Source organism: Pezoporus wallicus, unplaced genomic scaffold (assembly GCF_028554395.1).
Source record: "Pezoporus wallicus isolate ANWC-B61680 ecotype Strahan unplaced genomic scaffold, APGP_CSIRO_Pwel_v1 contig_818, whole genome shotgun sequence".
NCBI lineage: Eukaryota > Metazoa > Chordata > Aves > Psittaciformes > Psittacidae > Pezoporus > Pezoporus wallicus.
In genome coordinates this window covers 8,716,902-8,743,492 of record NW_026636248.1, presented here as the reverse complement: position 1 = coordinate 8,743,492, position 26,591 = coordinate 8,716,902, and the positions used below count along the sequence as shown (strand labels likewise).

At 34.6% G+C, this 26,591-nt stretch overlaps 1 protein-coding gene across 2 annotated transcripts in view; it reads right to left on the bottom strand.

The window, feature by feature from the left end:
* Positions 1-26,591, bottom strand: part of LOC130593923 (cadherin-9) — a 65,725-nt gene that overhangs the window by 23,715 nt on the left and 15,419 nt on the right. Inside the window, exon 2 of one of the 2 annotated variants that reach the window (XM_057399424.1) lies at positions 16,177-16,471. The exons of the other annotated variant lie outside the window; for it this stretch is intronic. Within the exon in view, the coding sequence (XP_057255407.1) occupies positions 16,177-16,471 (295 nt within the window). The remainder of the gene's footprint in view (positions 1-16,176; positions 16,472-26,591) is intronic. 2 annotated transcript variants of the gene reach the window in all.

The following is a 26,591-nucleotide window of genomic DNA, read 5'->3' as shown; positions in this document are numbered from 1 at the left end:
CTAGATTACTTTTTGCCAGATTAAACTATTGAAGGTCATCTGTGTGCCAAGCTGAGATGTAAAGAAAATGAAAGAAATGAATCCTTAAGAACAACCTATCAATAACAGTGTCTGGAAAAAGCGCTTATATGGACAAAAGAATTAAGACTCTTTCTTGAGTAATGTAATGTTCTATGAGTCCTATCTGTTTTCAAAAAGGCTAATAAACTAAATCCAATGGGGAGTCAATATCACTTTCTATCCTATAAAAAAAATAGGAGTCGTCAGTAGAATCTGCTTACATTATGTGCCACTGTATCATCTAAAAGTTAAGAATCAAGGGAAATTGATATGTCCATCCCCTCCTGCCCCCCCCCCCCCCCCCCCCCCCCAAAAAAAAAAACTCAAAATATTTTCATGAGTAAAACTTATTGCTGTGGCCTCCTGATCTAGGCACTGTTTTTGGGCTGACACAGATGTTCGGGTGCTGTTGTAACAACTCTGAATGCATATTAAGTTTCTTTTCCTGACATATTGATTTGATTTAAAGGAAAATATACATAGGAACGTATATCTTTGTTTCTTGAGGTTCAAGTGCCATATGATTATGATTCCTGAGGAGAGCATAGAAGCTGTAACCCTACAGAAACTTTGCAGGTTACTATCAGATAATTCAAGTGGATCTTTATAGAGTGAGATCTTATTATAGTTTACAAATTATTGATGTTTTTATTTGTTAAACATTGTACAGTGGTGAAAAAATAGTGTTGTAACAGCTACTGCTTCCTAGTAACCTAATGGTACAATCATGAAAAACAATTAACACGTATATAATCAGAAAATTTGTCAGCATGCAGTTCACTCTCTTCTCTGCCAACAGTCTGCTGTATTAAAAAATAGGATCCGCATGGACAATAGGCAATGTTTGTGCAGCTTTTTTTTTTTTTTTTTTTATGAGGAAAGAAACTTATGTTAGCTTTTGGGGTCTGAAAAGGCAGTGAAACAAAGGAACTCAATAATGAATAATGAAATAATTGGTAATAATGCAAAACTAGTTTGGATCTTTTAAATTAAAGACAACTATGCCAATTCCTTACCGTCACCTGAATGGTACCCATAGAATCTGGGTGCATTTTTTTCATTTGTTTATTTATAGTCTAGATTGCCTCACAAGCAGCTTTTATCCCATATTAGTCAGCAGAAGTCAGCATATTTTAAAATGCAAATCGGGATGCTATGTTAGAAAGTAGCATTTTTCTGAGATACTTCCACAGATGCTAACATGAGCAGGAATGAAGTAGAACCTGGAAAGAATTGTGGGTGGGGAGAAGGTGTTTTACTTTCTCTATTTGTTTCTCACTATCCAACTCTATTTTAAATGGGCAATAAATTAAATTAATTTTCCCAAGTTGAGACTGTTTTGCCCCCGATGGTAATTGGCAAGTGATCTCCCTGTCTTTATTTCAGTTCACAAGCTTTTCCTTCTTATTTTCTTCACCTGTCCTGTTGAGGAGGGAGCAGTAGGGTGGGCCTCTGGCAGCAAACCATGATCTAATATACCACACAGGCAAACTGGTGTGAAAGATGACAGAGAAAATGTGGCAGTGAGTACAATAGCAGTCTAAGGAGTGAAAACATCACAAAATAAAGTGAACTTCAATTCAAGCTTACCTAGCAAGCCTATTCCATCTCAAAATGTGAACTGAATCTCAGAGTTCTCAAGAGGTATGTCTAATTTTCTTTTTTGTTTGTTTTGAGGTTACTTTTTGGGTTTTGTTTAGATGAATTCTTAATACTTCTTTCATATAGCATTGAGATTGACTTGTTTGTCTCTCAAAGATTTTCCCTATGTCTGTATATAATAATCAAGAAACAGCAGTTTGCTAAAAGCATTGAATTTGCCAAGCTTTATGAACGCTGAAACATTGGGGATAGGGGACTTGTTTGGTTTTGTGGTTTGTTTTTTTCTTTTTTTTGTTTGCTTAGATGTACATTTGTGTCAGTAAGCTTAAGCATTTTGACAACACATTCATGGTGGATAGAGTCCTCATATAAGGGTTGAAAAATGCAGAAGCATGATTGTGAAGATAACCTGAGAGAAGACAACTAAATCTGTTCAAGTAGTGTCTTTGTATGTGTGTCTGTGTGTGAGTATGTGTATGTAGGCATGTACGTGCATGTAAGAATGTAGAGTCAAAAAAGGAAAATTGAATTAGAAAAAACATCGCTCCATATCTAGGAAGTGTAACTCAAGTGTCAGAACTGAGTCGCACTAAGACAGATTTCTAGAAATCATGAGGAGTGAACCATAAATTTGAAAAGGAATTTAAAATAAGAGCTCTTCTCTGAATTGTATTTAAAATACTTTCATTTTTTTTTTGTGCAATTCAGTCTTTGAAAGAGTTCCTTTGTTATAATTAGGTCTTATAGCATGATATCAGAGTACATTGCAAAGCTGAAGTAAATACCCTACAGAGGAAAAGAGATCTTCTACTAGAAGAGATGTACATTTTGCTGCCTTTTCACTTAAAGTCGTACTCTTCAGCATGCAACTCATGTTCTTACTTGGCTCCTTTAGCTAACATGAATTAGAACAGCTTCTGACAGTTAGAAGAATATATCTGCGTCTTTTTGAAAATGCTGCTTTTACTGATAACTTTTTCTGTAACCTTCATTTTCAACAGTACTCTCCATCTTGGGTGAAGAAAATGAGCAGACTATGTTGTTAGAACTGTGTGTTTCAAGATTCCACCATGAATGTTGAATGAAAAATGATGTAGTGATTTAAATATCATTCAGAATCCTGACATTTCTTTTCCAAAGGGAACTCTGTAACTTGAAAATGCATTTTGAGCTTGATTTTGACATATTTTTATAAAAGTAGGATTTCAGATCAATTCAAAATTTTGATTTTTAAGAAAAATGCTTGGTTTAGACTTTGGCCTTCTCATATAAAGTTTTCAAGAAGTAATTCAGTAATTTAAAAAAGATCAAGAATGCTGAAACAGGATGTTTTTTACATTACCAAACAACTTCCTTTCTATTTTGTCTCAAGTCAACTTCTCTCAACTTGGCAGTTACTGAAAAGTTCTAATTTTTACAGAGAACTTGTGTGTACGTATGTATATCTAGCTCGATTTAAGAGAGGGCTCCACTCAAAGCAGAAAGGCTGTTTTGTTTTCAGAAATAGAAGGCCAGCTGGGGTAAGTGGAGAGGTAGGAAGGACTTTATCTCTCTAAAGGAGAAGCTCTTGAGCTTGTTTCCTGTTTTCAAGCATAATGACAATCTGCCATTCATCAAATTTGTTCATCAAGAGAAGATTTTAGAAGTGGATTATGTTTACAAGCTGAAAAGATTTGGGAGAGCTCTGGAAAACCTCTGGAGGCAAAATTTAAAATTCTGTGGGCTAAAAGCCTAAGGAAGATAAGTGGACAGAGAGTTAGCTCAGATAGATAACATGGCTCCAAGGATTATTTTCACATGGAGATACTATGGAGATGCCCCTGCTGATGACATGAGTGAAAGTTTAAGTGATTTTCAGAAATTCTGAGAGCTATTAAAATGCTTTTGCTTTTGAGAGTAGGTTTTTCTCTCTGGATAGGAATCTATGCCTGGAAGATAAACTGGAGAAATTCTGAACTAGGAGCAGTCACATGGCACTACCTAAGCCTGAAATGCTTAGGAATACATAAAACTCACCAACAAGGATCTCATTACTGCCTAAGTTGGACTATATGACTTCAGATTGCTTTCAATACAAAGAGTAGGGCTAAATAAGGTTGAAATATGACTATTATGTTTTGACAGAAAGCTTAAGGAATAGGGAACTGCAAGGTGAAGTTTGCTCTTTTGTATATAAACACAATTTGATAAAAGAACCTAACTCAAAGGAGCAATAACACAGGAAAAATAAGAAGGTGCTTAAAATGCAGTTCAGCCATATATATTGAAAAAAATATATAAAAAAAGAAGAAAAAATATAGGACAGAAAAAGGTGGCATAAAACAGGAGATGTAATAGTTCATAAATCACATTATACAAAATTGATGATTTTTAAGAGTCTGCTGTATAGGTATGAGGTGAAAACATGCCGTCTCAAATTTCATTTGAAAACATGCTGTCTCTTATTTCTGGTTGTATATAGTCTCACATAATGACTGGTCTAGAAGTCAGTCTAGAAGTGCTAGCTCCTGTAGATGGGTACTGGAAATAATTCTGATTATTTCTTGTGTGTGTTGTGCTTTGGTGTTTTGAAGTTTTGTCCAATGTTTCTTTTTTTTATGACAAGATTATGTCACATTTTAGATTGTGTTATTAGATCTTGCATTGAGGAAGTAAGTTATATGTTAATGATTGTCTCACCACATAGAAAGATGAAATATAACTGAACTACTCTGTCTTTAATCTGCCTGAAATGCTTCTCGGGGTAGAGATTATTGCCAGTAATAACAATGCGTACACCATTGTAACATAATGTCTGAAACTGAACTAGGAAAGAATGGCTATAGCCGAATGAAACCTCAAGCCCTTGCCTTCAAGCTGTTCAAGACCTTGACACAGTAACTTTAGTTTTCTTTTGGAAGCAATGGTAATTGTGAAGTGCATCAGATGCTCTGTGTGAGAATTTGAAAAGCATTATGGATGCAATAGCAAGTGAGAAATAGCAAGAAGAATGAGAATTAGTTTGAAGTATTGGTAAGTGAACAACTCTGTGTATGTTTATTCTTTTGGGAAGCTCTTTTTCACTTCCTCACCATACAGAAAGTCACTTCTGATACAACACTCGTGATGTCAAATGGCAGAGCTGAGACAGAGAAAAAAGTAATCAGACTTTTTTAAGTGTTAATGTTAACTAGCTTTTACATTGCGCTTCTTAGTGACTAAAGAGTTACTGTATAAAATGATCTGCCATCTATCATAAATGAACTTCAGTTTAGAAATATTCATTTTGTTCAACATGGTGTAAATACTTAAAATTAGAAAACTTCTTTTAGGCAGGGCAATTATCTGCAGTCTATTTAAAAAAAAAAAAAAAAAAGAAATGGAAACAAAAAAATGGAAAGAATTAATTACAAAATGATCCTCAACATTTCCATTCAGAATAGCAATGAAACTCACCAGTAGCATGTTTCTGGGCCTGGAGGTTCTATGCATACAATAAAGTTGTACCAACTAGAATTAGTTGCTAATGAAACCAGTATGCTGAAAGAGCAACAAATAATGCCATAATATGGCAGCTAATTACCTTGGTTACACTTTTTCTGCCTATAATGCTTTTAAGGAGTATGTGGAATTAGGCCAGTTTTATGGACTGACAGCTGCCATCCACGGCAGGTCAGTCACAGGAACTCTGCCACTTGTTTTCTTTATAAAGATGAGAGCTCATGATCTTGACCCTTTGCCTGATCTTAATTTCTTGAATACTCCAAAAGAGGGAAAAACCTTTTAGCTGTTTTTTATAAACTTAGGAAAAGCTTGTCCCCATTGACACTGGTAAAAGAAGTAGAAGTTTGTAAAGGCTGCAACGTGGTTATCTATTGATTAAATATCTCAATGCGTAGCCAACAGTTCCAGCTAAGTTTTCAGTTCTATTTATAATTTTTAATTTCTAAAATAATGAAATAATCATAAGGATGTTATTTCATCACTACTTTCAGGGTGATGTGAAATGAAGTTTTCTGCTTTGCCCTTTTCTCAAAAGTAGTTACCTGAAGTCCTCTCTACAATCTCTAAAGGTTTCAGCAAAAAAGGAAGCTTAAAAAAAGAAATACTTTTTAATAATACTTTTTAATAATTGCCAACTTTTAGGGCTAAACTTTGAATTTTTGATGTACATCAAGATTGGTATCATTGTGAAAACTTACAGATGTGAATTTTGAAAGGTATTAAGAGAAATACAGTGATTACTATGAGAAATGATGCAACTTATCTTGTTCCATGTACTTACTAAAATATAAATTTGTTTCAGTGGAATAATATGAAGTAGCTTTCAAATAATCAGGAGTTAGACTAGATAATCCAGGATAAGACTTTTCTTACCTTCTTTTTCTCAACTCTGTGAAGTCTGAGTATGACACATAAAATTTCGAAACTTACTATGCAATTGTCAAGAAGTAAAAATGGTGATGCATAATAGAATTCGAGCTGAATTGTTAATTGAACAATGAAAACCATACATGCAGCAACTGCCATTTCTGTAATTAAACTTCTATCTTGCCAGAAACTTATTGTCAATTTTTACACCTCTTTTCATTATCTAATTAAAAGAAATGTTATCTTTTATTTCTGCAATATATATAAACATATATATCTACTGTATATACATATATATGTATGGGCACATTTTAAGTGAGAAATTTACTTATTTAACAATAATCTATCCATTCTGGGCATTTGTAGTCTTTCCACTTCAATAGAGAGCCATTAGATGGTCTCTTTTAGGGAGAACAGTGGACTTCTTTGCCAGGGGTAATGCTCCTTTCCTGAGCTTGCTACTGTTAGGCTGGCCATATGCTACTGCTAAATCCTTTGTAATAGAAGTAGTCTTAATCATTCAGATTCACATGAGACAAAGCTTTCATTTCCCAGTAGCTCTACTAAAACTGAGGGATAGGAGTGGAGGGGGATAGCTCACGAAATGTGGTACATGGGAAAAATAAAGGTGCAGGAGTCTTGTCCTTTGTTTTGTGATAAATTGATTCATTTAATGAAACTGTTGCCTCTTTGGAAGACTGAAAATTATGTCAAAGCATCTTTATGTACACTGAAATTTATTGTGTATCACTTACACATACTGGAAATACCTAGAAGTTATAAAGAAATATGGTAAAAAAAAACAAACAAACCTCAAACGAACCTGCCTTTGTGTTTTACTTTCAAAACAGATGTATGCATGTGTTTGTTAGAATGATTTAAAAATATAAACCTAACATTCAGCTTCCTAACATTAACAACTAAAACATTTATTCAGACATTGAGAAAGCTGCCTTTGGTTTTTAAAACTGAAAAGCTTATATCTTTAGAAGATTAGACTAAATAAGCATTTTAGATGTGCTTTGTTTCACCAGAATAAAAAAAAAAAAAAAAGAAATAATACTTCTCAATATAATTTGTAGATGTATTTTATGGCTACATATAACCAGTTCTCAAGAAAATTTAACTTACATCTAATTAATTACAATTCCTGACTTAGATCTGTATATCCAGTCTTCCCAGCCTACATTTGAGAAATCTGATTCTCAAAAATCATTTCACGGAAGAAAAGGATTTTTTTCAGGCACCTAAAACTAAACAAGTAGGTTGCACATGGGTGTGAATTGTAAAACATTTATACTGAAGGGTGTATGTTTGTATCAAGAGATATATATACTGGCTGAAGCAGCATGGCTGTTCCTTGCTATTTTCAGAATATCAGTGAGAATTTTACTTTTGTAGGTGTGAAGCCATAAAAGATGAAAGGACCTACCAGGAGGACAGCATCTCCAACAATGCAGAATATATCCCATTGCACTGCATTGCAAAAGTATGAGCGAAAGTACTAAGTAAAGAATCCAGGCCCATTACACTTTTGTTTAGTGATTATAGTGTTACAGCTGAAAATCTACAAAAAGAAGGAAAATGGATGCAACAAACAATTTTTAGTGTTAATATGATATAGGAACTTTAAATGTTAATTTCAAGCTTTGATCTGGAGAGGTCCAGGTCTCAGGTTTTTGTTTTGTTTTGTTCTCACTGTACAGAGGTCATACAAAACAATAAATTTGTTGCAATAAAGTAGCCAGAGAAACAGCATTCCGTTGAATTGTTTCAGAGATATAAAGGGGAGCCACATGTAACATAGCCTGGGCCTGAAAATTCCACTTAGTAGGAAGACTACCAGCCCGAAGGTGCTGTAATGTCCATTGCTGTGGTAGCTGAATACATTTCAACAAATGTATGGAGTAAAGCTGTCCTAATCTCCTAATAATTAGTGGGAAAAATGAGACATACAGAGATGAAATGAGTTTGTAGTCACCTTAAAATTTCATCTCTGAAGTTTACAAAGCCTAAAGTCCCATATAGTGCTTCAAAAGTAACCTGTCCTGTTTACTAATTGCAACATTTGAACTTCTGTCATCTTATTTGTCTTTACAAGAAATAGTTCAGACCAGAATCTCAAGGGTGAGCAAATGGAGGTTTATGGGAGCTCAGAAGAGGTTACAAACTTCTAACAGTGAGTTGATAGGGGCTCAGTTCCCATGGGACAGAAATATGAGAATTATACCTTCCTGTGTTTACAGCAAGTGCTAGCTACCTTTACTTGTCAACAACACTTCTACAAAATCCAAATTTTTTTTTTTTTTCCTAACACCAAGAGTAAACAGTTACTCACTGGGGGTGAATAGACAAGTCTGGTTTAAGACTTGTGGTGTCTTCTCCTCTTCCCCCCACCCCCCCAAAAAAAAAAAAAAAGACAAGAAAGAATGTGAGAAGTCCTGTTTAGAAAATATGAGGATTTTGTAGCTGAAGAAAAATTAGTATTCGAAGTGAATTTTTAGCTGAGGTTAGATACTGCTGGATGAAAGAGTCTCTCCTGCTTTTACTTGCTATACTTTGCATGGTCCTGTCACTATCCTAAGCCCAGCTCTGGAAATATAACCTCATATGATCTGACCTAGGGAACAAAAATAGTGAAAAAAAGAACATTGACTTATACAATATATTTGTTTTCTAATTATTTAGGTCCTTAAACTTTTCTCTTTGGGGTTTAGATGGACAGTGGGTAAGGCATAAGCATCACAACTAGGAGCAGAGATGCCAAAAGAAGAGTGTCACTCCTTTTGGCTGTAACATGAGGTCTGCTTATCTGAACTGTTAAAAAACTTCTGTAAAGCTTAAATTTGTGAAAGATTTAGATTCTTCAGAAACACTGTTTTGAATCTTGTTAAGGTTATTTTTTATTCCTTATTTTTCTGAATGTGCAGTGTCTTTTTTTCAAGTGTGAGATTAATATATTCTGCATAAACTTTCAGGAAACTATGGTATTTCTGATGATGTATGAGAAATTCCCCAAATTTTCTAAACATTACATCTTTATTGCAATTTTCTCTTTGCCTTCACAAATATGTATACATAATATATGCATACTAGCTTTATGTGATTGCTTGTATTATATTTTTTAAGTTATTTTCCTCAGTCAGTAACAAAGAATGTTGTAGTATCATTAATGTTTAAAATGATTTATATAAAGATAAAAATTAACAAAGCTCTGAAGGAGAAAATATAATATACAAATTAATGTTTACTTTTGATTCCATATGTTATGTTTTGATGTTGAATAGAGCTGTAAAATTACAATAATCCCCAAATGTTATTGTTAAAAATCAGTTACATTGATTCTTTGGATCCTAAAAGGAAACTACTGCTTTTCATTTGGATCAGAATGCATGATTATTTGTTTCTTGATCTCTTAATTATTTGGGAGTGTTGTAAACTCACAGATTTTCCTCTGAGGATGGTTTTATTCTGTTTCTTGAAGAGCTAATATATGCTGCCATATTATATCCATAACTATAAAAATGGTAGAATAATTTAAGTGAAAAAAAGAAAAATTCTGATTTAGTCTGTTGCATTGGTTGTTTTGGTTTGGTTTGGTTTTATTTTATTTTGTTTTTTAAACTGGAAATACAAAATTTTAAAGTACCCATTCATACTCTTCTGAAGAATTTTTGCCTCATGCCAAACACAAATATTTTATAAAGCATTCCATATACTTTTCCAATAAAAATGTAGGAAGCCTATTGTAAATAAAAATGCTATGCATTATTTTCACAGAACACAGGTTCAAAACTGAAAAAAAACTAAAATTCCTAAAATTTACTGAAAAAAATTGTTTTACATTTTAAGCTGTTAAATGAAAAGAAGCTTTTGTCTTTTTCACATTGAAGGTTTATTTTAAGAAACTATTATGAGGCATTGAACTCTTATTTTATATTTTCATCTTTTTCCTACAAAGGATTTTTTTCCATTATAAAAATTTGCATTAAAATAATTAAGTATAAATTTAAAAAGGCTAAAAATATTGCATTTTAAAAAGAGAACCATATGCAGTTCTGACAGTTATAGAGATTTTGAAATTCTTTACTTAGGGTGGCAAATTGAAATAGAATTGTTAGAAGTATTCTAGCTACAGAATTTCTGCTATCATGCTTAGTTTGACTGAAAGGAATTCTGATAGTTCATTTTAGCAGCAGAATGTAAAATATGAATTTGTGGCTAAAATGTTTATTAGAACTATATCTTTTTCTTAAAGCTAATTCAAAAATTAATTTTAAAATGGAGTATATGTTAACAATTAGCATTCTGAAATTGTGCAAGTCAGGAAAGTATTTTGCATAAGCTTTGTTTTCATGGCAAAGTCAAGACAGTCACTCAGCTTTTTTTTTTTTATAAGCATCTGAAAGCACGAAAAACATGCAGGAAGAAAATATAATTATTTCGTGCTGAAATATGAAAGATGAGAGTTGTCTCCATTTAGTCTTTTACACATATCTGAAGATTAATGCTTACTGACATAAGCGAATTCAAAAATAAAAAATATGATGGTTACTGTATTTGGTTCTTTCTCTTTCTTTCTTTCTTTCTTTCTTTCTTTCTTTCTTTCTTTCTTTCTTTCTTTCTTTCTTTCTTTCTCTCTCTCTCTTCCTCTCTCTCTCTTTCTCTCTCTCTCTTTTCTTTTCTTTCTTTCTTCCTTCCTTCTTTCTTCCTTCCTTCCTTTCCCTCCCTCCCTCCCTCCCTCCCTCCCTCCTCCTTCCTTCCTTCCTTCCTTCCTTCCTTCCTTCCTTCCTTCCTCCCTCCCTCCTTCCTCCCTCCTTCCCTTCCTTCTTTCTTTCTTTCTTTCTTTCTTTCTTTCTTTCTCTTTCTTTCTCTCTTTCTCTCTTTCTTTCTTTCTTTCTTTCTTTCTTTCTTTCTTTCTTTCTTTCTTTCTTTCTTTCTTTCTTCTTTCTTTCTTTCTTCTTTCTTTCTTTCTTTCTTTCTTTCTTTCTTTCTTTCTTTCTTTCTTTCTTTCTTTCTTTCTTTCTTTCTTTCTTTCTTTCTTTCTTTTCTTTCTTCTTTCTTTCTCTCTCTCTCTTTATTTCTTTCTCTCTCTCTTTCTTTCTTTCTTTCTTTCTTTCTTTCTTTCTTTCTTTCTTTCTTTCTTTCTTTCTCTCTCTCTTTCTCTCTTTCTCCCTTCCTTCCTTCCTCCCTCCCTTCCTTCCTCCCTCCCTTCCTTCCTTTCCTCCTTCCCTCCCTCCCTCACTTTCTTTATTTTTTTTTTAATTTACCATAAAGCCAGTTTGTTCCTATTTTTCTTTTAAGAGTTTTCTATACCGAATGACAAATATATGTTTATGATCCTGATACTGAAAATGTGATGTAACTAAAGATTAATATAAGAATGCAGCCTTAAACCCAGTAGTAATGATGATGCTTATAGATTCTTAAGAGATACTATATAAATAGTGAACAATGATAATGGAACTTCTGACACAACCATTGTGTCATTGATGTTTAGCATATTCCACTGTACTCACAGACAACAGCAAGGTAATAAATTGGTTGTAATAATGTGCATTATCCTGTGTGGTTTACTGCAATTTAATCTGTTTTTCTCTTTTTGTTTATGTATTTTATATATATACATATATATATATATATATAATTTAGAGTAGCTGTTAAACAGGAAGCAGGCTTAGGCATGCTGTAATCCTGTATTCCTGAGTAGAAAATGGTCATATATATACTGTAATGTCCTTCTATCAAACTTCACTATTCAGCTAAAGAGTAACTTTTATTATCACTATATTAGCAATAAAAGCAGTGAAAAAAAAAATTTTAAACATTTAAAATATGGTCCTCTATCCTTATACATATCTTGTCATGAAGAAATTCTGAACCAGGAGGTGGTTCTGGTTAGATCCATAAATCTAGAAAGTAGCCGCTAAGTATAACGAAATGAGTGCTAAATTAGGCATTATCCTTTATCGTAATAGAATCAATTTAAAGATTAAAAATATGCTATGAAATATTACTCATCTGCATGCTAAAGATATTTAATGAGAAAAAATAGTAAGTCTTGCTCATTAAAATTAGCAAGGCAAGTATGGGAGAATGTAATAATATTGAACCAGGTGTCAAAGGGATGGATCTCCAAAGGACATCTCATTGTTAACTTCCTTTTTAAAAAATTTTTTAATAACTTGATTTATATCCTGAGAAAAGTTGTTTTCATATTGAGGCATAAGGTTAGTTTTTATTTAATTTTATGTTGGTTTCTTTTAGCCATCTTCTTTCACTTTGAAAAAATTCTTGGATTGTAGCTTCTATTTGTGTAAGCCTTGAAGTTTAAATGAGTACATTTTAAGCACAAACAGGGCTGTACTTTTCCTTCTACATGAAAAGGAAATGAAAAGATTATTCTCAAGATGCATAATATGTATTTAGCTTATCTGGTTTCTTCCTGTAGTATTGCTAAAATATAACAAAATCAGAATAGGTGATGCTTCAAATCCACCTGCTCTTCAGTGTGGTCAAGATTATATTTTACAGCTTTGGCATTCCATCAGGTTAAAAATGTTGAAAGTCCATTGTTCCTTTACTTTCTATATTAAGTTTTGATTAACCTTTATGGGTTTGTCTAGCATATTCTCTTGTTTGGTTTTTGTTGGGTTTTTTGCAGAATTATTTTTTGTTGAATCAATTTACCTTTTCTGACATAAATCTCAAGATTCTTCCAGTCAACTCAAGCACTCTTTAAAAATATGCTACCGCAGTTATTATCTTCCAGTTCTTCAGTATAGTAGCTGATTTTAATGACAAATTCCATATTACTGAGTTTCAGAATCTCTTTAATTTTTTTCATTTTTTTCTTTTTTTTAAGTTAATAGCACTGTGAACATTTAGCGTGATCATTTCCATAAAAGCTATGTATCTGAAGTGGCACTGCAGCCAACTCAATTCAGTGGCTTTGATTGCTCCCCATACTAACTTTGCTACAAAGCATTTTAGGTGTACCCAGAGATATGACCAGCTCTTATTCAGGCAAAGCAAAGCTAACTGATGTATAGCTTGAAGGCTGCAGTGTAGATATTATAAGATTGGGTATGCACAAACAAGTGTACAAATAAGCATTCGTATTTTCCCTTGGGCTTGGATAGGTTGTGCTGAAAATCCCTGTTACACTTTCACTTTTCTTACTGTCAAAGTAGTTAAAGTAGTTAAACATGAATGAAGTTTGCATATTGGTACTGAAAATTACACATTCTGTCGGTGGTGCTGACTTATTATTTTCCCTTGTGTGCTCCAGATCTAGTTATTCCGAGAAACATTTAGTAACACAGTGAGAAATATTTAGTATGATATGTCATTTGAGTAACAGATACACACACCGCTGGAAAGACTGCTAGTGGTGATTCCTCTTCAATTTCTCAGTCTTAGTGACATTTTCCTGATCTTTCATAAATATCTGCTGTCATATTTGTTGAACTTGGCAAACATAAATATAATAGCTAAGAAAAAAGGCACAACATCAGGAGGAAGTGAAAGATAGGAAGAAACTGAGATTTTCCCCCAAACTTTTGACCTGCTCATTTTTCATTTTATGTAGTTTTAGTAAAGATGACCACACTTCTCCAGGGATTCTTGGTTTTGTTTCATTATTCATGCTTTCTTCCATTTATTGTAGACAAACACATAGACTTAAGGAGCCTTTAATTTTTTTTTTTTTATTCTGAAGTCTTCTGGTTTTCTGGATTGCACTTTTGGATCTCAGGTTTCCTTATTTCCTTTCCTTTCCTTCCCCCTTCCCCTTTCCCCCTTTCCCCTTCCCCTCCCCTTATCTATCCTTCCTCCCTCCCTCCCTCCCTCCCTCCATCCCTTCCTTCCTCCCTCCCTCCCTCCCTCCCTCCCTCCCTCCCTCCCTCTCTCCCTCCCTCCCTCCCTCTCCCTCCCTTCCTTCCTTCCTCCCTTCCTTCCTTCCTTCCTTCCTTTCTTCCTTCCTTCCTTCCTTCCTCCCTCCCTTCCTTTCTTCCTTCATTCCTTCCTTTCTTTCTTCCTTCCTTCCATCCTTCCTTCCTTCCTACCTCCCTCCCTCCCTCCCTCCCTTCCTTTCTTCCTTCCTTCCTCCCTCCCTCCCTCCTTCCCTCCTTCCCTTCCTTCCTTCTTTCCTTCCTTCCTTCCTCCCTCCCTCCCTCCCTCCCTCCCTCCCTCCCTCCTTCCCTTCCTCCCTTCCTTCCTTCTTTAAATTTTCAATATGTTTTCTGTCGTTTCCTTTCAGATACACTTACTTTCACAGCAGCAATAACTCTAATATATATTGCTTAATCAGTAATTTTACAATTTGCTCTTCCTTTATGACTTTACACAATCCTCCAACCTGAAATTCTATTTTAAATTCAACAATCCAGAGCCAACTAAAAAATTTGGCCATATTTCAAATGCTAAAAATTGCCATTCCAGTGTAGCTTTCATATCCCCAAATGCATATGTCAACTAAACAGAGCAAAGAGTAACACTCACCCCTTTTATGTCTTCAAATTGAAATCTAAGGCACACCTGTTACTGTTTAAATCATTTTCCTCTAATGCTCACTTTTACTTGGGTCTTCTATGGACACTTTTTCATTTTAAAGTGCATGATGGTACTTATTTATCATCATCCTCATCAAACATAGACATTTCATAGATTTAAAAATTCACATCCATTGCCAAAGCACTGGATCTTATTCTCTTGTCTGTTATTCCTGCTTCTCCACTGACTCTGATGAAGCTGAGCTAAGTGACATGGTTAAGCATGGACATCATGCTTTTTACCCTATCTATTCCTATAGAGCTCCCTCCTTACAAATATGTTTCAAATTAAATATGACAAGTGCACTGCCAACATTTTTCCTTCACAGATTATCACCAAAGTAAATTCTGAATTGAAAGGATTGCTCTATTTTCCATGTATCTTTAAAAGAACCATTCTTGGACTCTTTGCATTATACATATTATTGTAGGTATTCCATTTTCATGATTATAAAAGGGAGTTATAAAATAGATTTCTGTTCCATTATACTTCTGTTACTGCTTTCAGAGATAATTATTAGCTTCTGGAAATTATTTTGCAAAGATACATATTAGTCACAAATGTTGATTGGTATTTTATTATGTCTCTTAGCAATGCCATCATACAGGGCTGATTCTGTGTACCATTACAGTAATTCATAAATAACTCTTGAGAATTTTTCTGTCAGTTGTTTCCCATAGCCTATGTATTTTATGCTTGTTCATCAGAGACACTGTCTCCTCTATAAAACAGCAGAACATTTAGGTAATCATGATAACTGCTGATGAATGTGTGCTGATGAATCTTATCTATGACTTTATATTATTTTAAAAAAACTCAGAGAATTTTTTCCTTTGATGCTATATTTCTCACCTATCTTCTACTGTGATTCCACATTTTTACTTTTCATTGTGGCTGTTGTGAACAGCTGTAAGTTTTTATCTATGAAGAAAAACATTTTTTTTAAACAAAAATACTTATTTCTTTGGGGAAGGGGTTCATGTCTGTTACTTAAAAAAATCCAGAAATATCCCCATAAAAAAAAAAACAACAAAACAACAAAACACCAGCAACTACTAATATTGCTACCAAAGAGAAAAAAATAATTGAAAAACATCCAAACGGACACAAAAAGCCAACAACAGCAAAACAAACAAACAAGGGTTTTTTGCACTTTCAGGAAAATATTTTTGAAAGATTTTTGAGACCTTAATTGATTTACATACTTACATGTTTAAAGATGTTTTTGTTTAAAGGTACAGAGAGGTTTGTTAAATTAAACATTACAAATACAAAGAGGACATATTATATGCAAGTTGTATTCACAGCTGTGGTAAAACTATGTAGTAACTTATAACACAACCATATATGCTGCATTCCTGGGTGGTTGTGGTGAGTTAAAAGGGTAAAGAATAGCCTATAGTGTAGAAAAAGGATGAAAATGTAGGTGAAGATGAAACATACAAGCAGAATTAATAATTTATGATATATTAGTGGCAACAAAAATAGTTACATGGATATTCACAGAATTAAGTGCCTCAAATACGACGTGCCTCAAATAATAAATTACTTAAAATTTCCAAATCAACTCAAACCCGTTGGTATTTTACATAATAATAAGTTTTTACCTACCAACTCTAGACATCTCTGGAATACTGGCGGTGTATATGTCCTTGGTGAATTTTGGTTCATTATCATTGATATCGTGGATTTTAATGATAAATTCAGACTCTGGTTCCACTTGTCTTCCAGTTTTTCTGTCTATGGCCTTGGCACGTAGCACATATAGGGACTTTTCTTCTCTGTCCAATTTCTTTGCAGCATGAATATCTCCTGTATTTTCATCTATAATGAACAGACTGCCAGCCCCATCTCCTGTTAATATGTATTTTAAATTCCCATCTCCTTTATCTTGGTCAGTGTGTAGCTTCAGGGAGAAAAGAAGAATTCTATAAATATACGTATTGTTATTACGAGCAAAATCATTCAGCATATATGAATAAGTCTGTAAAATCTTGACTATAATCGGGGTCAGTAGTGGTTATCTTATATTTCACTGTCAGAAAAATTGCAAATTTGAAACTAAGTCATACACAAAAAAATAGCTGTAAACAAACTCAAAAGAGCACAGGGGGATGTAGAAGATATTGTACTAGTACTTAAAATTACCACCTTGAAACAAAAAATGGTATTTCTTTGAGTAGTCTTTCCAGAAACTACCAGAACTCTCCTTTTTAAAGATGACAGGGGGTGTAAAATTCCCAAGTTTCTATTTGCAAAATAGCATTTGTCTTCCCATTTATCGATCGATAAGACAACAAGTTTAACAACAGAAAAGAAATGGGGTTTAAGGACTATAGCTTCTGGACTTCCCAAAATCACCAATAAATATTCTGATTTAAGAAACTTATGTTTCTAGCTGTTTGGGGGTTTTTGTTTGGTTTTGTGCATTTTTTTTTGTACCTCAAGGAATATCTTTCTTCAGTTAATTACTTCTTTCTAGTCCTCTAGTCCTCTTCATGCAGAAGAAATAATTTTCAAGAACACTAGGTGGTAAATTTTCAAAGCATTGAGTGGGGTTTAACAGTCTTTTTCCTACTACACTTTATAAGAGTTCAAAACTCTTTCTCTGTGAACTTACAGGCACTGATTAGCTTGCCATATATGACATTTTGAAAAAGTACCTAAAACCAAAGCCAAAGTAAGCCATTGAAGTTGACCCAAGTACTAGAAATTCTCTCATAATACTCTTTTTTTCGGAAGTCTCTTTCTAATTTCATTTACAGGGAACCCCAGTTCAGTTTTATTAGCATTTGCAGCATGTTTTACCCCCATGCTTACAATCATATCTGGCCACAGACTGGTGATCTGGGTGTTTTTCAAATGTGGACAAAAGGAAGGCTATCCCAGCATTTTGTTTGTTTTTTTAATTTTTCTGAGTAGAAAAAATGTAGTATAACACCCACCTGAGAAAATATTGTTCAGTATCAGTAAAAGTATTACTCTAGATAGTCACTAGAGCCAGGTAAGCTATATTTTATGCCCCTCTGTTCCTTGTTTCATTGCTTCTGTATTCCTAACAGCATTTCTCTCCATGTTTTGTAGCAGACCCATTACATCTCTCCCTTACTGCCCCTTTATGAAGGGTGATTGTGGTTGACTTTGTTAAATTTCTTCATTTAGATTTTTTTCTTAGATATTTTCCTCTAGTTTAACATTAGTCACCAGATGTGATATGTTATGCATTGTTAACTCTTCTAGAGATAAGGCTGAACAAAATGACTATCCAAACAGTTTTAGCACTTAATATATTAAGAGTATATCTGTAATATGTATCTGAGTATATCTGTAATATATATCTGTGAAAATTGTTAACGATTGCATACAGTGGGTTGAAAGAATGACATACAACATGCACACAGGCTCAAAAAAAAAAGTCCCCATCAACCTGGCAATTCTATAGGTAATACAGAGAAAATAAATATTGTATGGGTATCTTGACACAGAATGTGGAGCATTATATCATCAATATACAAAGTTCATTAAAAATATTTTTTTATTATTTTTGCATTTGATTCTTGTCAAAAAAAGACTTGACTGATTTGTATCATAAGTACAAAACATAGCTTATTTCTTTCAGTAAGATGATTCTGTCTTAAGCAACACAGCACAATTTCCTGTCCCTAAGAAACTGCACATTCATTGTTGAGATATTCCTTACCTTGTGGCATAAATATAGCTTCCTAATTTTTTCTTGAGGTAGAAGCTATTTAAAATATGGCAAATGAGGATCTGATGTCAGGACTGATGGCTAGCACTTGAACCTAATTTTCTCATGAAGATAGGTCCACTTCTTTTTGAGTCTTTAAAAGGTCCAAGTACCAGTTACGATGCCCTGTGTTGTTACATGCCTCCTTAACATCCTCAGCTAGCCTGGGGGACTAGCCTTATCAAAAGCTGTGTCTGGGAACTTGGTGAGGGATCAGCCCCATGGATCAGGATATTTTTATATTATTTATCGTGTTTTAGAGCAGAAACCAAACTTCTTAGTTTAAACAGGGATATATTATATATGTGGAATTTTATCAGAAATATTAAGTACATAATATGCATTTTATCAGAAAATATAACTGGAATGTTATTTTATTATAATGTTACTTGAAAGTGTGGTATAATGTAGTTCATATTTGAAGACCTGCTAAATGCTTTTTCACTGCAATTCTGCTACACTAAAGAGTTTTTCAGAGACTATAAACTGATTTAAAGTTAGCACATTACATACTAAGATTGCAAATTTTACTATTTATTTTTTTTAATTCCTTCAAACTCTTTCTAGACTTGAAGAGCTGGTCATCTGCTGAGAAGAGGTCCTGTATAATAAAAGAAGACAGATGCAGATGAGTAACAGAGATCCAGGCTCTGACTGTAAATACTGTTAGCTTGCCAACCTCACTTTGCTCATATGAACAATTCTGCTGGTAGTCCAGGGTCAGCAACCTCTTAAAATGGGGTGAAGATGAGCAAGCATTAGGACCAGTGATCTTTTCTGCGCTAACAAGTAGCTCTGGGAAAAAAAATTGCATTTCTCCATTGCTAGTCCCTTACCTTGCTTCTCAACTATACATAGAACCTCAGAGAATAGGTTTAGTTTATCTGTCTGTATAAACTATCTAAAAAGATGTCAAGTAGCTCATATTGTGATGGGTATTTGAAGCTTCCTACTGATCTCCTATTTCAACTAAATGATAAACAGAATCTTCAAGCACTGTAAATTTGGTATAGAACATGATTTCCTAGCAATGAAGATTTCCACCTCCTATTGCTAAATTACTGTAGGTAAGCTCATTTGAAGTACACTTGCAAACTATTGCTTATTCTACATGTTCTAATTCCTCTTCTAATTCCTATATATATAAAAGATTCCTATATAAAAAAAAGAAGGGACCATATTCATAATGAAGAACAAATGAATGAAACAAAACATTGTCCAGCACCTTATAAAACAGTAACTATGTAAAACAGAATAATCATACCATTGTCTCACTATATAATTACAAACTATGCTTTTAACGTATGAGACAGAAAAACTCCACATAAGATTCCAGATGTTTATGCAAAATAACTATAGGGACATAAATATTTTCAAAAAGGATACTGTAATTTAATTTTGACCAATCTATATTGTGTTTCTTTATGTTTGGTAAACTTCTAGAAACTGCTCAAATATTTTTAACTTATAACATGAAATATGGCTTGAGCTTTTCAAATTTTAATTGTTCTACAGAAAACCTACAGCAAATCACATGCAAAAATATTCATAATAAGTTTACAAAATATCATGCCCTCTATTCATTAAAACCAAGGAGCAAGAACAATTTTCTAAATCCTATTTGCAGTTAAAGAGTTTCATATATATAAAATGGTTTGTGATTTATTTTATTTTTTTTATTAGCAAACTGTTCATAACTGTGAAGAAGGCTCAGATATTCACATTGGAAAAATAGTAACCACCCATTTGATTTGAAGTAGTCTTTGCTGTAGTTTCCCCTCTATATTCTGCTGACTCAGCAGCTCTGGGGGATCGACCATTTACTATTAGCAGAAAGCAATTCCTCTTGAAATATTTTATCTTCTTTTACTGTACATGATCATTTTCCTCTATTTGGGGTAGGGTATGTTAGAAGCAAAACCTATATATGGGTGGAAAAATGAACTTGTCAAACATGTCCTTTCTCATATCATAAATTGTTCATTCTGCAATATCTTTAAAGAGCTGCCAGGTCACCTAAAGGAAAGTAAACAAACAAACCCCTAAATCAGGTAATATGTTATTAAATTTCTCAGTATGTAGTGATCACATCATTAATGAATGCCATTCCAATTCCATACAAAATCAAGCATCAATTCAACGGAAATACATTGGAATGAAGACATAACTTAGAAGATGCAATGATGAGTATCTTGATTTCTTAATATTCTTTTACACATATTTCTTTTTCTGTAGTCTATTGTGTGGCTGGTTAAACAGGTTCTCAACATGTTTTTTTCCTGAGGATCACCAGAGACAAAGACATTGGTAATGTCATTGGAGTCCCCAATAAGACATTGGGACTAAGAACTGGCTATTTCTGTCACAATGTACATCTTTTAAATATAGGCATACTTATAAATGCTCTTTCAATCTTTTTTCTTTATTTACGTAAGAAAAGTGTGCATCTCAAATTAGTTTGTCTATCCAGTTCTGTGAAACTGAATGTTTATGTGATGTGATAATAGAGATCTTGATGTTCTCAAAAGAAGTCTTGACATAAATTTACATGAGTCCTTGTTAGTGTAATTTCCAATAAGTAAATGAGTAAGCAAACAACAGATTGTCTCAGCGTTATGTAGCATAATCCTATTTCATCTAAATTAAGTATCTTGCTCCTTTAGCTTACACTTCACTCTCATGTAGCGCTCAATATTTATCAGCAAATAGCGGTTATAAGACATAATTCCCTGGTTTCAGAAAGTATTTTATTTGAATATGCATCCTTACTATGTCCAAGGCTAATCCATAAATTCTCTCAAAACTGCTATTATTATACACAGTAGAGAAGATGATTGAAGCATTCTTTGGAAGGAAAAGATATCTCATAGATTATCAACGTCAGGAATTGTTATGGGGTGGCCAGAAAAAACAGAGGAAATAGAAAAAAATGTCACCATAGAATCACAGAATCATGTAATGATTAGAGTTGGAAAGGACCTTAAGATCTAGTTCCAACCCCCCTGCCATGGGCAGGGACACATCACTTTAAACCGTGCCACCCAAGGCTTTGTCTAGCCTGGTCTTGAACACTGCCAGGGAAGGAACATTCACAACCTCCCTGGGCAACCCATTCCAGTGCCTCACCACCCTAACAGGAAAGAATTTCTTCCTTATATCCAATCTAAACTTTCCCTGTTTAAGTTTTAACCCGTTACCCCTTGTCCTGTTACCCATTACAGTCCCTAATGAATAGTCCCTCCCCAGCATCCCTATAGGCCCCCTTCAGATACTGGAAGGCTGCTAAGAGGTCTCCACACAGCCTTCTCTTCTCCAGGCTGAACAGCCCCAACTTCTTCAGCCTATCTTCATATGGGAAGTGCTCCAGTCCCCCTCGATCATCCTCGTGGCCCTCCTCTGGACTTGTTCCAACTGTTCCATGTCCCTATGTTGAGGACACCAGAACTGCACACAATACTCCAAGTGAGGTCTCACGAGAGCAGAGTAGAGGGACAAGGTCACCTCCTTTGACCTGCTGGTCACGCTGCTTTTGATGCAGCCCAGGATACAGTTGCCTTTCTGGGCTGTGAGCGCACACTGCTGGCTCATGTTCATTTTCTCATCGACCAACACCCCCAGGTCCTTCTCTGCAGGGCTGCTCTGAATCTCTTCTCTGCCCAACCTGTAGCTGTGCCTGGGATTGCTCTGACCCAGGTGTAGAACCTTGCACTTGGCATGGTTAAACTTCGTGAGGTTGGCTTCAGCCCATCTTATAAGCATGTCAAGGTCCCTCTGGATGGCATTCCTTCCCTCCAGCCTATCAGCCAAACCGCACAGCTTGGTGTCATCAGCAAACTTGCTGAGGGTGTACTCAATCCCACTGTCCATGTCACCAACAAAGATGTTGGACAAGACCGGTCCCAACACCGATCCCTGACAGACACCACTCGTTATTGATCTCCAGCCGGACATTGAACCATTGACCACAACTCTTTGTGTGCGGCCATCCAGCCAGTCTTTTATCCAGCAAGTGGTCCACATAACCTTAGAATAGAGTTTCTTATATGTTTAAAAGCATGTTAAAAATTGGTTTAAAAGACTTTCTTATTAATTCAATTATAATTTATTAAATTTCCTGTAAACTATGAAGCTGATCTGGTTCTCAGCTCTTTGTAATAGACTAATATTTTGAAGTTAGGCATACATATAATCAGTAGAAAAGGGGAGAATCAATGGACACAGTTAACAAATTATATATTTATATGAATGAATTTTCCTCATTTAGAAGTAAGAAACAGACAGACTTTTGATTTCATTTGCAATTTATTTCTGTACAACTATTTTTGCAGAAGAAAAGGGGAAAAATGAGCAAGATGAACTACTTATGACTGTTGAGATTGTTATGAAGAAATACAATGAAAAAATTTATTTGGTTTCCTAAATTCAGAAGAGGTGTGTTCTCTCTTGTGGAGAAGGATGAGGGGAAATGAAGGATGAAGACACATCCAGGAGAGGGTTGATCCAAGTTTACATTGTAGTAGGTACTGTAATAAGAACTCACAACTTTGATGGTTTACAGTGTGCCTCTGTATCACGGTATAGAAAAACGGCTAACCCACAGACTTCTTACCTCAGCTGCCTCCAACCACAGAGCTGTCTCCAGCAGATGAATCTTCATATCCCACGGTCTTCTGTCTCAGACCCTGTTTTCCTGTAAATGACTTCTAGAAATAGCAAACAATGTTCTTTCCTTAGTTTTTAAGTGAACTTAGGGTGTTATCGTGGTCAAATGAACTCTTTTTTTTTTTTTTTTTTTTTTTTTTTAGAATCACTAAATTGGTACATCTGCATTGTTAGTGGGAGATGAAGACCATGCTTATTTCGAAGTTGCTGCAGTGAAGCTACTATCAGAACACAAGAGAACCTCTTCAAGGGTATTTAAAGGGAATAGGGCTGCATGGAGCTGTGGTCACACCTAGAATGCAGGTGCACATGGCAGGCACAAATGGTGCCTCTTTAAATACAGAGTTTTAAAGTCAGAAATTCTTTGGTTTTGGATTTGTTTTTTTCAGATGTGTAACAAATGTGGATTGATATCTGACATGGAGGCCAAGTAAATTCATGAGCATCCCCATGCCCAGGCCCAAATTCCAGAAACCTGGATTTTCATCCTTACTTTCTTTCTACGGTTGTGTGTAAGTAGAAGTTCTTGAGCAAAAGTCCTACATATTATACTATAAAATTTTAATGTCCTTACAGCATTTTTTAAATTTAACCTATATCATAGCTATGATAATCTAAAGGGTTTAGCTCCTTTTTCACATTATAGTTGAGTAAAGCAATTTCTCAGGAGTCTACTGCAGTCTTCTCTATTATTTATTTCCACCTTCACCAGTAAATTTAGGTTGCATCTCTATTTACACAAAAAAAAATTAAAATGGTAAATTTGTGTATAGTTATATATATATCAGATGGTTGGAACAGTCACTGACTGCATGCTTTTTGTTAGTTTTGGCTGGATAGGGTTTTGTTGCAATGTGTATAATTCAAAGGTCTTTCTCAAAGAAATAGGACATTAGGGTTTGGTTGCTGGGTTTTTTTATCTTCCAGTTCCTGGAGCCAAAACAATAAAAATATGAACTGCAAATGGTGCCAGTTATTTTGGATTGAGACTATCACAAGTCAGCAGAGGAAAACTGAAGCTAGGAAGACAAAGATTATAGCATGATTCTTTCAAACATGCTTATGTCTTCTTGAATGTGAAAACAATAAGCATAAATAGTAAGCAATGTGAAAGAACAGGGAAATATATGCTATTCAGGTGTGTCCAAAGTGACCCTTTCTGAAATGAAAGGGGAAAAAGAAAATTTTTCTATTTTAGGATTCCTCAAACACCTTTTAATCACATTTTCTAGATAAAGCTCCTGGGCTGAGGGAGGAATCATGCAAAATACAAGAAAACACGAGCACATGTTTATGTTACTTTTGCAAAGCCGTGTGCTTATTTACATCTAATTTGTATTCATATATGGTGCTTTTACTGTGCTACTTATTCTGAAGCTGTGGAAGAGAAAAAAAGATTGACTTTTCCAATTCTGCCCAGTATGTATTAAAGCACAAATTGATCTGAGCCCAGGAAATGACCGTAATTATCACTCTAAGCTTACTCCAAATAAAGAAGGTTATGCATACCGAGGTGGGAAAGAAGGTAGTAATTGTGAAGGAGGGTGGATGAGTATTACCTAAACCAAAACAAATTAATTCATCCCTAAAATGCAAGAAGTGTACTTGAAATAAGAGCTTGTAGCATCCCAACCAACCTTAAAATCTCGCAGAAAATATGTTGAATGGTAGTGACAGGTAGGATATCAACCAGTGCCCCCAATATATGATTTCAGACCTTTGACATTTACAGAAACTAGCATAGAGCAAAAATGGCAGCCAATATTCTCCTTCATTAGCATTTTAAATAATTAAAAACTCAAAAGATATCAATAACTGCAGTAGTGCTTCAGTGTGGATTGCAGTAGTTGTATCTGCACTGCTTTTCTTTCCTACTTATATGTGTTTAACCAAAAGTTTTCTGCATGTGTTAAATGGCAATTTATTTACCTGACTTGAATTTGTGACATCAGCACAAACTTCTTAATTAAACAGCAAAACTCTGTGTGTTGGTAACCTAAGTGACTGTATATTAAACAAGGCAAATGACATTTACATTTCTTATCTTCTGTTTTGCAGCATCTGGTCCTTGTGTTCAACTGCCTATTGTTACAAATTCTCTAGAGAACGTTATTGTGAAAAACACTGCTGACATCAGTTGCAGGTGCTGATTTTGACTTAGTAGGTAAGGGTAAATCTGGTTTTCATTCAGGAAGAGTTCAGCAGAATTCTCAGTAGTCTTTTGGTTCTGCTGATACACACGCAATATAGGGAAATTAATTCCACATAATTCTCCCCATTGCCATGATGGAGTACTGGAAACCAGAGATGTTTTCTCGAGTGCATACCTTCTACATCTTCTGTGCCCCGTTTACTAGTTTAATTAAATCCAGAACAGTAGTTAAATTCTTACTTCTGCACAAAGAACTGGATTTCACAGCACATATAATTTGTTTGTTGTCCTCTCTCTATTCTCCAAATCAACAGCTGGGTTGCAGGTTTCCAGCCTGATGAAAAAAGCCAAACTGGGATTTTCATGTTTTGCTGTACCCTGTCATTTGGCTGTTCCATAATACAAGATACAGGTTTCAGGAAGGGACTATTGTCATCAATTATGTCCACAGGTCAGAAATTAGCACATTATAAAATTAAGCACTGTCACTTTAATCAAACTCTGGAACAGGTGGCAAATCCATCATTATTTTAAACGTTTCATAATAAGAAAGGGTATTTTTCTCTCACCAAAATCTTCTGACTGAAATCTCTTTCTGTATGCTGTATCTCTTTCTGTTTCAGAGGCACTCAAAATGTAGTGTTGTTCCAAAAGATGGTCACAGAGGTAGGCAGGAATAAAAGCAGCAAGAGCTCATCATATGGACAAATTATGTCTTAACCTCCACACAACTAATTGGTCTGGACTCAGCTTTACATTAATAGGCATGTGAGAAATACGTTAGTAAGAGAGATCAATGGTTTGTATAGGCAAGTACTTTATCTCAGAGATAATAGGAGGTGCTGGTTTGAGAGGGAATGCAAGTCTGGCCACTGTAATTTTTGCTTCTTTTACACTTCGTGTCCTCCCAGACCCAGCATCTACAACTGCCACATTAGAATAGGAATGTTAGAGGGACTGGGGAGGCAGATGGGGACTAGGATGGGGGGAACAGGGATGGAGGGTCTGGTTTCTTTTGTTTTTTAAATCTGATGCCTTTGTACCTGTTCAGTTACCCATTGCCCTAACTTTGGACATGTATTGCATTAACTGAAGTTATACTGAACTGTTTCCAGCTGTGGGTCATCCACAATGGTCTGAAAAATACATCAATAAAAGGAGTATTTTACTCTTTTTAATCACAATTTTATGTGTATATATTCATGTAGACATGTATACTTGTAGACATATTTCTACAGATCAGGATTGAATGTTTTTCAGGAAGTCCTAAGCAGTTAAACTATTTTTTGTTTCCAGTAATATTCAAAAAAATGTAAGATATTTACTATCCTTAAAACATATTTACTTTTATATGAATGGATCTAAAACCTAAGAAGTGATGATTCTGAGTTCCATGCTTATTGAATCACAATGATCTCTACCACAAAGCTTCAAATCATCATTTTAAAAGATGTATTTTTCTTA